Source organism: Manis javanica, chromosome 8 (assembly GCF_040802235.1).
Source record: "Manis javanica isolate MJ-LG chromosome 8, MJ_LKY, whole genome shotgun sequence".
Taxonomy (NCBI): Eukaryota; Metazoa; Chordata; class Mammalia; order Pholidota; family Manidae; genus Manis; species Manis javanica.
Genome location: NC_133163.1, coordinates 40,195,843 through 40,209,076, shown reverse-complemented (window position 1 = coordinate 40,209,076; position 13,234 = coordinate 40,195,843). Strand labels below are relative to the sequence as shown.

Here is a 13,234-nt window from a genome sequence, read left to right as displayed (position 1 = left end):
AATAAAGGTGAAAACACATGGCATTCATAATTTTGACAGTGTCAGATTGAAGGTACATATTCAAACACTTCCTCTAGGCAATACTGAAGAAAAATGAGTAAATTTATCATACAAATAATTTTGAAATTATCAGTATTAAAATGGGCATTCTTGACTCAGAGAAGAATGTAAGACATCAAAAAGTTATAGAATGAGGCAGAATGTTATAAACACCTTGAAAAGAAATATAAACAAAATTTTATTTTATTGGTCAATTTCAAGAGGAAATATTTTATGTGAACACTGAAAGGTTGGCAAAATTTCCATAAGGATTGTAGGAAAACCTGCGATGCAGTGGGAGATGGACATTCTGTTGTGGGGAGAGCAGTATGCACAAAGGCCTGGAGATAAGAAATTCAAGTAACATCAGCAGAAGAGACCAGAGGTGGCTCTGAAAGATAAATTCAGAATGCTGTGGAAGGTGATGGTTAACACAAGAGGAGACCTGAGAAGGAGTATCCTAGGAAAAGAGCATTGCAGACAAAGTTGTGAAGGACCTAACTGGTGGAAAGAGCATGGCAAATTCAAGAAACCAGAAATCTTCTGTGGTTGAAACAGAGTGAGTTGAGGCTGAAAAAGATAAGTGTAAAATCCTAGGAGGATAAGGTATTACGTTGCCAAGACACCATGTAGAAGTTTGTCTTACCCTGACTAGCCATGGCAGCCTTACAGTGCTGAAGCACATAGGCAGCATAGAAAGATCTGTCACTTCCAGCCCTGCCAAAAGAGGCAGCATAATATGGTGGTAACATGAAGTTTTAGTGAAATAATAATATAAAAATCTTAGAATAATGACTAGCACACAGTGAGCATTCAGTAAGTATGCTATCCTATTACTATCACCATCCCTTTAATTGCATTAACATATCTATTCCAATCTCCTCATCAAAAATATGGGGATAAAAATTGAGTTATTGTGAAAATTCATTGTATGACACAGACTATAAAAGGTTCTCTATTATAATGATGGCTATCATAAAAACACTGAACATGATTCATAGCACCTTTTACTATTCTCATATTAAGTAGTGTTCCTTAAACACTAGTATCCTGAATTTTTGTATCTTAACTTTCTACTCACCCTAAAGAGATACTATCCTGGTGGTGATGGAATGACTTCTGTGCCACTTCATCCACAGTAGGTACAACACTAATTTTCAGTGAGATTTTGTGCTTTCATAGGCTCCACTAACATTTGACTTTTGAATGTAGGTGGGGATTCTTGTTCATACTCAAAATGGCCCAGATTGGTGGTCAAGTGCAGCAAACACCCAGAAGTCAGGATGTCTTACTCCAATCAAGGAGGGTCTTTACTCCTCAGAACAGACTGATGGTTGACCTTCCTTGCCCCTGCAGAATTTGATCAACTCTGTCCAGCAATGTCCCTTTAAGAGCAACTCTGCTTAGTCCCACTCCTGCTGTGGGCCGTTCTGGCCTTAGGTCCAGCCATTGGGCCAAGTTCCCACTTGTCTCAGAGAGTTTGGACACACACTGGCCACCTGACCATGTTTTACTCTGAACTATAGTAGCATGACTTCACCATTTGCTTCCGCATTCCATTTGTACTTGATGTTCAGAATTAATGCTTCCTGGTTCTTGCTTTGGATTTCCCTTAATTCTGACTGACTCTCCTACTTGGCATTGCATCTTTTTAAGTCCAACCTCACCATAGTGCCCTCCTATCCCAGGCATGTTCAAATCCTCCTTTAGAAATGGATAGTTGTAATTAATTAATTGAACAATATCATTGCTCTTGTTCTAGGACCTCACTAACTTAACCAGGCTGCGTCACTTAAAGGATTTATGCCTGAATGATCCACAGTATAAAAACAATCCAGTTTGTCTGCTGTGTAATTATTCCACACATGTGTTGTATCACTTGCCTTGCCTTCAAAGACTTGACACGTTTGATGTGTCATCAAAGCAAATCAAGGAACTGGCAGATGTAAGTGCATCCCTAATCAGTTGTCCGTGACTTGATTAACTGCTTCTCCCTGGCTGTGTCTACATATGGTAGGTAGTATTATCTTGTCTGTTCTTATCACCAAGTCTATTTTGCCCCAGTGAGCTGGATATGTCACATAAACATACACAAATAATAACAGTCCTAGAAACTCAATTTTGATGGCAGTACTAGAAGGTGGAATAATACAATGATTTACAATTTGTGCAAAGCTAAAAGAAGGAAATCTGAAAAATTATCACCAGTGATAAGAATAACAGAACTAGTCATGTATGTACAAAAATTAATAAAGCCAAAATAGAGTAGAAAGGAAACAAGTATTCTTCTCTCATTTTGAATATTGCATATCAAAAGTAGAAGACACCCATGGTTGATGGTAGAATGCCAATATTAAGTAGATTTTAATCTAATTAAAGGTGATTTGGGGTTCCCTGTTAATATAAGTGGATCTACCCTCACTGCCAAAACCTTGACTATCTCTGAAATCTTGAAGAGAGCTATTCATAAGCTGTCACTGATGGCAAGCCTCCCACCAAAGTTGCTACTCTGACATACCACCAAAAGAATCTCTAATTTCAGAGTAGAGTGCATAGGGATTCACCATGTTTATTAATAGGCTTTCTACATTATGTTTTTACCCCTCGTTCCAGTCCCCACTTGTTCATTCAGTTAACAGTCCAATAAATAGGTTTTACCTATCTGGAACATGCCAAACGTGAGGATGCCATCATGTGAGGCCCTCCCATTCCTCCTAGTGGCTCCTCTATCATCTCAACATAGATGAAAAATGTCTTTATCTGTTTATCTTCACTTGTTGCACTTTTGCTAGCCTGAGGATTTATTCCCAAGTTCTACTTTCTCCTCTCTTTTTTCCAAACCTGAGATTATGCTCTCTCCCACCCCAATCCAAGAAGTGAACTGTCTTGCAATATTGAGCAAACAGTTCTTGTCTACTAGATTTTCAGTCATGGAGGACCAGAAGACACATGGAGGACCAGGAGGGAGTGTCTTCTCTAACAATGTTAAGTCAAAAATGTCACTTCTCAGTGACAACCATATTTTTGAAATTTCCATTTACCATCTGTGTGGTTTTACATCAGGCCGTTTCTGCAAAGGTGAGCAGGGTGAATATGCTTCATGAAATTACTTGGCTGGTTACTTTATATAATAAATAATTAACGCCTATTACATTCCAGGCCCAGTTCAAGGCACTAGAGATATAGAGTGCTCAAAACAGACAAAATCCCTGCATTTGTGGAGCTGACGTTCTAGTGAGAAAAAGCAGATAATAAACAACTAAATGAGCAAACCACTTAGTCAGATGGTGATAAATGCCATGGGGAAAAATAAAACAAGGATGAAGGAAACAGGGTTTTGGGTAGGGGAAGAGGTAGGAGTGTTAACTATTTTATATGGGCTTGTTGGGAGATTTGCTAATGCGACACCGGAATAGAGACCTGAATGGGCCAAAGGAGCAAGCTTTTCAGGGATCAGCAAGTGCAAAGACCTTGAGGCAGAAGCATTCCTCTTCTACTGGAAGAGCGTTAGGAGATCAGTGTGGCTGGAGCCGAGTAAGTGAAGGAAAGAAGAAGTAAGAGATGAAGACAGGAGTGGGGGTGGGGAGATATGATATGGGACCCTGGACTGTTGTAAGTACTTGGGCTTTTAATTTGAGTGAGATGGGGGCCACTGGAAAATTTTGAGCAGAAGAGAGAGAAAAATGACATATTTTAAAGACCACAGAGAGACCAGTTAGATTTCAGTAACACAGATGAGATGCTGGTGGTGGTTTCATATAGGTCATTAGTGGAGGAGGTGGTGCAAAGTACTCAGATTCTGACAGTTAGAACTCTCCTGGATTTGCTGCTAGATTGGATAGAAGGTGCAGAGGAAAGAAATCGAGGATAATTCCAAATTACTGGCCTAAGCCACTGAAGGAGAAAGGGTGTTGTTACATGATAAGATGAGGAAGAGTATGGGAGGAGTGAGTGTGTTTAAAGGGAAGAATCACAGTTTAAATTCAGGCCTGTGAAGTTTGATCTTTTGAACATCCAGGGGGAGATGTCTTTTCAATAACTGATTGGATATAGGAGTCTGCTATTTAAAAGAGTTGCCTGGGTTGGAAATAGAAATATGGGAATTGAAGGCAGAAAGATGGTACTTAAAACCCAGAACCAGATGAAGCACCAAGGGAATGGTGTGAACAGGAAAGTGTGTCTCTGGGGTGCTAGAGACAAGGAGAGAGGAGGAACCTGTAGTGGAGACAGAAAATTTGAGAGAGGCAGGTGCTTTTGAAATTCTGACTGAGATTATCATACATTTGTCTCAATCTTGTATATGTCAGGGGTAGCATTTAAAGAACAAAAAAAAAAGAAACTGCCACACAGTTCCTGACATCTTGCCTTAAATTATGTCATTTTATTTTAGTTTTCCCACTGTAAAATATTTACTTTACTTTTTAAGGCATAAGTAGGATATATAATACAGTTTGATTTAGCTCAGATGATTTTTCAATTCAAAGTATTTTTAATTTAAATATTGCATAGAGATTTCCAAGAAGCTTTCTTCAATACCATTCGTAAGAAGACAGGTGGTGCCAGGTTGTGATGATTCTCTAATGTGATAACCTCAGAAGCAGAGGCCTGTTGATTCTTTAAATTTTCACCTGTGACTCTGGAGTTGTTTGTGTAAACAGTTAGTGGCAAGTAAAGTTAGGACCTACCAGGAGGACAACCAAGGAGTCAGCATATGACAGAGGGAAGAACATGGGAGATCCAGTCTGAAGCTTGGATTTAAGCCCTGGTTGCATCCATTACTAACTTAAGCAAAGCCTTTCCCCGCTCAAAGCTTCAGTTTTCTGAACTATTAAAATAGTGATTATAAAAATAGTACCTGCTATTCACACGGTTATTGTGGGGATCTGTGGATAAAGTGAAGGTTCCTATGGCCAGGATTCTCACCTGACCCGGGTTGGCTAGCTCACTACACAGGTGTGGGCAATATGTCATTATTGACTGTATACAGAGCTCTGCCCAGTGCTCTGGGCAGCACCATGGCACTGCTGCAAGGCTGCAGGAGAGCAGAGACTCAACTGGAGTGGTGGCAGCACCAAGGACAGAGACTGAGACGGCTGTGGGGGCAGAGTCCGGCTTGCTGCATGCAGACTCACTCTGAGTGGATGGGATTCTAGTGATTGACCTGCCGCCATGGAAATAAAGTTGGATATAATCCTTTCACCCCAAGATTTTCTATTGTCATTTCTTTGGTCACATTGAATCCATAGTGACCTTGCCTGGGGCTGAAACCCATTGGCAAGACAGGATCCAATGAGGTTTAATGGGCATAAAATTCCATTTTCATTTTAAGCACTGTAAAACTAAACACTATGAAGCTGTAGTTGAGCATATTTCTGCTCATGACTTGTAGTTCTTTTCTGGCTATCAAAGAAGCAAATGTATCAAATTTTGACATGCAACTGAATTTAGCATTATAATTAAGTCTAGTTTTAAAAATATCTTTATTGTAATAGACAAATAATTCCACTGAAGTTATTGTAAATGACTTTGACATTAATTCTTTAAAGACCAAACACAAAAAGCAAACTGAATATCGTCTGTCTACAAAGTCAATTTGATATGTATAAAATTTACAAGACAATCCTCTGTGTCTTCAAAATCTTAGTATATACTCTCAAACCACAAAGACAAAAAAACCCTTGATTGATAACTGGGTAAAATTGCAATATTTCCATAATCCCTTGCTTGGCCTTAGTGCATCTCCATATCAATGAGTGTTTCCAAGGGGTGGAGAGAAGTAGTCAATCTCCATATCCATAGGTGATTATAAGGGGTAGAGAGGTCATATCTGGACCAGAGAGGTTGGGTGGGGCCCCTTATTGCAGCCAGGTCATGAGAGACACAGGCGAGCAGAAGTGGAAGACTTCTTATAAGAATAAATGGGTTTCTCCCATTTTATTTCTTCGTTTGGCTGATTTTGGCTTCAAAGGTTATTTGCATCAGGCTGGGAGCCTACTTTCCCCTGAGTTACACTGTTATTTATTGTTAATAGTACACTAAGCAGTTTTGCAAGAGTTAAGGAATAGTAAAGCATCACAATTGATGTCCCCAAGTGCAGATAAAGCTATATTCTTAATAAAATTTTAAAAAAAGTAGAAAAAACTGTGTAGTGTTATGCTAGAAACAAATCAGTAGTTATCTGAGGAAGGTGGGGCAACTGGGCAGATGGGAAACAAGTGTGGGAAGACTTCATTGTATGTCAACTTTTTTTGGTTTTTGAAACATGAATATATTATTCAAAAATAAAACTTAAAAGCAGAGTTTTTTTTTTGTCCTCCACCTAGGAGACCCCACGTTAAATTTGAATGTCAGAAAAACAACAAGTAATGTTTAAATATCACAGTTATTAAACTTAACCATGCTTGCTTGCTTATACTAAAACATTATTGTTTATCTGAAAGTCAAATTTAACTTGGCATCTTATATTTTATCTAGCAACCTACATCCAAGAATATTCTCTTGTTGTTTTATTAGACTTAAGAATTCCTCGGAAAATTTTTTAGCTGCCACTAACTCAAAGCAAGTTTTATTGGATTTTCCATTTTTTCCACATAGGCAAAAAATCAAGAAACATCATTTGCCATTTCTTTAGTTACAGCTTTTTCTTCTGACTCAACTGCACCTCAGAAATGAGCTCTTCTTTATTAAAAATTTTTACTTATTAATAGTCATCTGAAAACAGATTTTTTCTTAACTCTTCTGTTATGAATGCCTTATTTCCTGCAGACAAATTTAGTGATTTCCATTTCAGAACATCATAATATGCGTGACAAAGGGAATTCTTTTTGCCATTCATCATGCCATGTATTTGTTTCTATTCCATTTTTTGTGCCAAATAATTCTGTTAGGGTCTTGAGTATCCATTCTTTACTAAATAAGTCACATATCAACAGCCTGCATCTATAGAGAATACATGTCCAGAACGATTTAAAAATCTTCCAACTTATTTGAGGTCCAGATTTCCTAAAAAAGAAATGCCTTCATTATTTCAGGTAAACAGTTAAAACTAGGTCACATTTTTAACAGTGCACCTGATTTGTTTCTGATTTATCTATTTTCTCCTCAGCTAGTTCTTTTTGACTACACCCTTTAGCTGATGTATTTCTTGGTCATGTATTTAATCAACTTATAATAAACTTAATAACTGGATGATCCATTGGTATTAAGAAACTCAAGATGATTGGATTAGATTAACAATTTATTTACTTAATCTAAAACAAGTTCATTTAGAGCATCCTTTCATAGATATGAAAGAAAACATAAAATTCTCTCTTAGCCATGCTTTTAAAAATAAATAATGCTATTTTGCTTTTAATTCTTTTTTATTTATTTGTCACTAAATCAAATAGAAATAATGTAGTCCTATATTTGCTTTAGTAGTATTGCCTCATTTGCTAAATGATAGTATTTTGTAAATTGAATTCTACGATAATCTCTTTTTATGTTGTCATCCTGGAAATAAATATAAATATGCCTCACACTTAAAAAAATACTATCCACAAAGAAAATCTTTGGAACTTTGTATTTTGCTTATTAAGTTTAAATATAGAACTCTGTGTAGCCATTATCATTCCAGCTATTACCATATTAGTAACTGAGCATGCAAAACTAATATTGTTAAGTAGAGCATTTCGACGCATTTAATACCACTAATTACTTACAATGTTTTTTGTTTCAGCTAGTCTTTTGTTGTTGTTTTTCCTCACTTTTAGACCACAGCAATGAAAAAAATAATGTATTACAATATGCGTATAAAAACTGTTCAGAGGCATCTTAATGAAGACCTTGAAAAATTGAATGATCGAAAATGTAAATTACAGCAGTTGCCAGAAGAACGAATAAAATTATTCAGCTTTGTGAAAAAAAATGTAAGGTTTAATATTGTAAAATTTCAATGGCCATAGCTTAAGAAAATTGGCAGATAAGATAGCATCTTTTAAATGTGTATATATGTATACATGTATACATCCATGCAAATATTTTTATTTCAGGGCATAAAGTTTGCCCCCAAACTGTTTTGATTCCAAGTACTTGACTATGCTTCATTCTGTACTTAGAAATCTGTAATTGAAAAAAGCTATAGGCTTATTAATTTGTGAATTTTTTAAAAAGCTATGTAATTGAATATGATTTTGAGAGATTAAACGTATTTCAGCTGCATTTTTATTGGACACCAGCAGGCGGTGCTCAAAACTCATTTTCTTGTCTAAAGTGCTAACATAGCCCTTTTCTGATAGCATTAAGGAATATAGCAAGATAGGAACTTTAAATCAGGCTATATTTTCATAGTCAGATTATGTGTGTTTCTTTATTTAAAATAAATTGGATTTCCTTTACCAAAAGTATATACTAAAAAACTAAGGATTATCAATTTCAAAACAGAATTTTGTGTATATTTATTGCATTTTTTAAAAAAGCATAACAATATAACTATTCAACAAATGGTGTTAGCAAAATAAACTGGGAGTAGGAGAATTGGATCCTTAGCTTACACTTTTCCAAAAGTAAATACCAGTGGGAAGAACTAAAAGTAAAAATAAAAACATGAAAACCCTGAAGAAAAATAGATGAATATGTTTAGCTGATCTCAGCCTGCCAATAAAAGAATACTAGAAATCACAAAGGAAAAGAATGTGGATTTGATTGCAAACAAAAAGAAAAAAATAAAATGCTTTTGTACTAAAAAGCATTAATAAAAGTAGATACCATCTGAAAAAATTATTTTCAACAAATATGATGGACAAACATGATATCCTTAGTGAAAATGTCTAATAAATAAAATGTCCAGATACAAAATTTATATTTTATTAGACAATAAATAAGAATGACTAATAAACATTTGAAAGAAAAGCTCGACCTTATTATTAATTTCTGGTGAATTAAGATAAGAGGCAACCATTTTCACCTATAAAATTGTCAAAGCATAGCACATATAGTACTCTGGTGATGAAGACAGGTGTGATGATATTACACCACTGATGGGAGTGTAAATGATCATACATAGTAACAGCCTAAAAATGTTCATAGCCTTTGACCCAGTAAATGCACTTCTAATACTCTAAAGATTTGGATAAATATTTATATGTAAGGAGATTCATCACTGCATTATAAATAACAACAAAAACTTGGGAACTACCTAAATGTTTAATGAGAGAACTATTCATCCTTAAGATAGAGTAGTATGTAGCCATTAAAAACTAAGTCTTTAAATGTATTTCATAATTTTTTGAAAATGAGCAAGTTTTAATTAATTTATAACCAGAAAGATATCCTTAAAGTGAAAATTAACAAAATTTAATTATTCCTTTGAGTAAAAATTTAGCCAGTATTTGGAAACCAGTTTTATAGCTACCATTTTCATGTGCAAATTCATGTACTAAGTAAAACCTGCAAATGTGAAAATAATAGCTATAGATTAGAATAACTTATAAATTGCTTAATTTGTTCTTTAATAGCTTGATAAAGCCATTATAGAAAGTATAGATAATTAGTAAATTTCTCTATATATATACACATCTTTATGTACAGTACAATCTAATTTGAAATCCTCTAAGTCTGGGATTAGGGCAAGGCAGGTGAGACACTTGCTCTCGGCCCAATATTTAAGGGAGTGCCCAAAACCTCAGTAATTAGATCAATCATATCTAGTGAATACTTTTTAAAGTATAAATGAATGCCAAAAAAGTCCATTATGTACACAAAATACAAAATATCAAAAATTTAAATAAAGACATTGCTCTGCTGAGTCGTATAGGAGACTGAGGCAAAAGGAAAAATGTACATCTCCATATATGTGTTTTATATACTTTCTGTAGTTAATTTTTTCCTAGAACACCAAAGTAGTTGAAAAATATTTAAAAATTGAAAAGTAGTTGTGATAGAGGTCATGTTAATTTGAAATTTAAATATTTTATTTATACCAAAACCAGCATTTCTTATAATTTCACTTTGGCTTTAACAGAAGCAAATTCATCAGTATTATGTAAAAATCTGTTTCTTTGCTTTTCTTATTTTCAATAGAGTTAACTGCTCTGTTTGAAGTATTTTTGGTCAAGAGAAATTAAGATTGGTCACTTGGTCAAGAGAAATTGGCTGACCAAACTTGTACCAAAGTTGTAATCATGTGTTTGGCATGTTTCTACGAACTTTGGCCTATTTGTTCTCCAGATTTCTATGTTGTTAATTTAAATGAACTATATTTTTAATAATTCCACTAACAATTTTTGCTCTCTGGTATGTTGACTTAAACAGTTGGAACGAGAATTTGCTGAACTCAAGGGATCTGGCAAAGGACACAGTGATAGATCCAATAACAATAAAGTAACTGAGCTTGAAAAATCAAAGAACTGTGAAACTGTCACAGAACAACTAAGTCTTCAACAGAAGATATTGACCAAACTAAATGCTGTGAATGAAAGGGTAAAATTCTGGAACAAAAAACTAGATGAGTATGTTTTATGAATTGTCTAGTTGTTCAAATTCTAAACATGAGAGAATAGAATGTTCTGGGCCATTAGCTGAGCTCAGTTCACTTCTTCAGGAGTGGAAAAAATTCTCTTATGAAGTAGAACATAAAATGTGTTTCTAGTTCAGTTCCTATTAGAAGTAGACATTGATTCAAAGCTGACATATAGTTTTTCACAGAAGCAATATTTAATTAGAAACAGAAAACTTCCCCTGAGTGGCTTCCTGTCACATCACTGCTCTAGTGTCTGCAAACTAAAAGCATTAGAACTGCTATTGATGCAGAACCCCACCATATAAATGAGACTGAGCAAAGCACATACACAGTTGTCCAGAATCTTGAAGAAACAAAGTCAGGTTGACTATTAACTAGAAGTAAAAAGCAATAAGAAAATAAATACTGTGAATTCTTTATTTACCAGGGCACTAAATTGATGTTAGTTTGCCCTGTAAAAATACTACTAATAATAATAATTAACATTTATTGGATTCTTACTCTGTGCCAATCTCTTCACTAAGAGCTTTAAAGATGTTTTGCTTATAAGCCTTAAAAAGGCCTTTTCAGGTGTAGGTAATATTAATATACTGCCATTTTACTGAGAATCTGCTGCATAAAAATGTTATGACTTGTCTAAGATCTGAAAGCCATAAATGGAGGAGCCACGATAGACTTCTAACCTTCACATATTCTGAGGATAACATAACTTGAGGTGATTTTAAGTGCCAAAAATAGAATGTCTTTTACTTGGTTTAACTGTTAACACCAAGCTTGCTTTATCCATTGACCTAAGTCTTGTATTTTAATATCAGCTTTAAATAAAAAATCTGTCATGAATTTTAATGTTTGATTTTTAGATCATTCTGATAACTTTACCTATAATTTTTCTTAAGTAGAATTGAAGCAATTTACCATATTGAAGTAAAGCAAAAGAAGAAAAGTCATGGCTTATTGATTCCATTTTTGTTAATTGAGTTGGAGACTGTGGGAAATGTCCACTTTGAAGAAGGCACTCGATCTGATGACTGGTAAATTTGCCTGAAATTTAATTATAGCTTTACAAATAGTTGTAAGTGCTTAGGATCATCAACCAAAATATCAACTTACAAAATCTTCAAATGTCTCATTTTCAGAACACTTCTATAGAACATTCATTAACTGAAAATTGGCAGTTACCTACTTTACCAATTATACATTTTTCTGTTTACACCATTGCCGTGGGGCTAAATTTGAAAACATCCTAGTGGTATTTCATTGCTCTTCACCCGATTTCCCTTAGACTGTTTCTGGTGGAGACAGCCACCAGAAACAGAAGCTTGAAGTAGATGTCCCCACTTCAGAACCAAGGCCTACCGGTAGAAACAAGGAAGTGGTTGTGTGCCTCAACTAGAAGTTACAATCAAAGAAATGATCCTTAAAAAAACAAAAAAGAAAGCTTTGCAGAAAAATATCACTAATTATAACTTTAACATTTCTGCAATAATTTTCTCAAAGTTAACAAGCCCATGAACAAGCCAAAGATTGCCCTAGAACCCTAGAAACATACTGCAAACTTGGCCATGTGGAGAAAAACCAGAAAACATGTAGAGCTATAGAATGAACAAAGAATTGACACTCACTCCAGAGGATTTAACTCAATCAGTATTGAAACAAACACTGATTTTTTACGGAGTATGATGCAAAATTTGTATTAACTGTTTGGAAAGAAAAATATATGACTGTTAATGGTTACTTTAAACCAAGCCTCCTGATTTTCTTAGATGTGCCTCTTATTTACACCTGGGAGTAAAAGCTTCTCAAGAGCTTTGGGGGTACTTTGGTAGAAAAGTGTTAGAAGCTCTGCCCAAGGGAGAAAGAGACCTTTTAAAATATTTTCTTGTGTATCAACACATCCATTTGCCCAGCAGTAACCACTGTTTGCTTAACCACAATACTTGATTTGTATGTACAAAGATATAAAAAGTGTTCATTCCAATTCCCATGTAAACAAGTAAAGGTCTTGATTTTTCAAGTGTAAAAAATTGAATGGTGTCTTTCTGTAGGGTGTATGAATGATTTTTCAGTCCTTCATTTATATTCACTTAACCCAAACAATCGTTTTTTTATTATTTCTGTTTCTTTTTAACTTACTGCAAAGTAAGCTCTTTACAAAACAAATTTTGTAGATTATTGAAAAAAAGGCAAAATGACTAAAAAGCCATTTAGGTAACTATGTCAGCCTCATTGTAAATTAGATAACATTGATAGATTTGATAAGCATTAACAATTGTTTACTTGGTTTTAAAAAGAATAACCTTGATCCGTTTTAAGGAGAAAATCATATATATGTTGGCCGGATTTCAAGGACTGCTCTTCACTTTTATCATACTACAAGCTTGGGCACTTTAGCTATGATCTTTTATGGGTATTATGAAATAATACTAACATGCTTTAAATTGCTCTATGTGCTACATATCTAGTTGTTTCATTTAGATTGCCCTAGAACCCTAGAAGCATACTACAAACTTGGCCATTTAAACACTTTTATCCATATTTTTAAGCCAATGGTTTAGCAGTTTAATAAAAAGTACTGGAATAAAGCTAGAACTCAAATATAAAGATTTTCTATCAAAATAGTTTTTATTTCTTTAGCAAAAAAGCACTGCAGATTTATAATTGTGTATTATTTAATATTTCATAGCTTCATTTTTTGTG

The 13,234-nt window shown here is 34.6% G+C and overlaps 1 protein-coding gene across 11 annotated transcripts in view; it reads left to right on the top strand.

Annotated features, from left to right (window-relative positions):
- LRRC9 (leucine rich repeat containing 9) overlaps nt 1–13,234 on the top strand; it is a 143,087-nt gene that overhangs the window by 20,049 nt on the left and 109,804 nt on the right. For 8 of the 11 annotated variants that reach the window (XM_073242302.1, XM_073242309.1, XM_073242308.1 and 5 more), the window contains 4 exons: nt 1,802–1,984; nt 7,791–7,946; nt 10,330–10,526; nt 11,434–11,568. In XM_073242302.1, coding sequence (XP_073098403.1) covers nt 1,802–1,984; nt 7,791–7,946; nt 10,330–10,526; nt 11,434–11,568 — 671 coding nt within the window. The remainder of the gene's footprint in view (nt 1–1,801; nt 1,985–7,790; nt 7,947–10,329; nt 10,527–11,433; nt 11,569–13,234) is intronic. The other 3 variants (XM_073242303.1, XM_073242310.1, XM_073242305.1) reach the window with 2 other exon arrangements.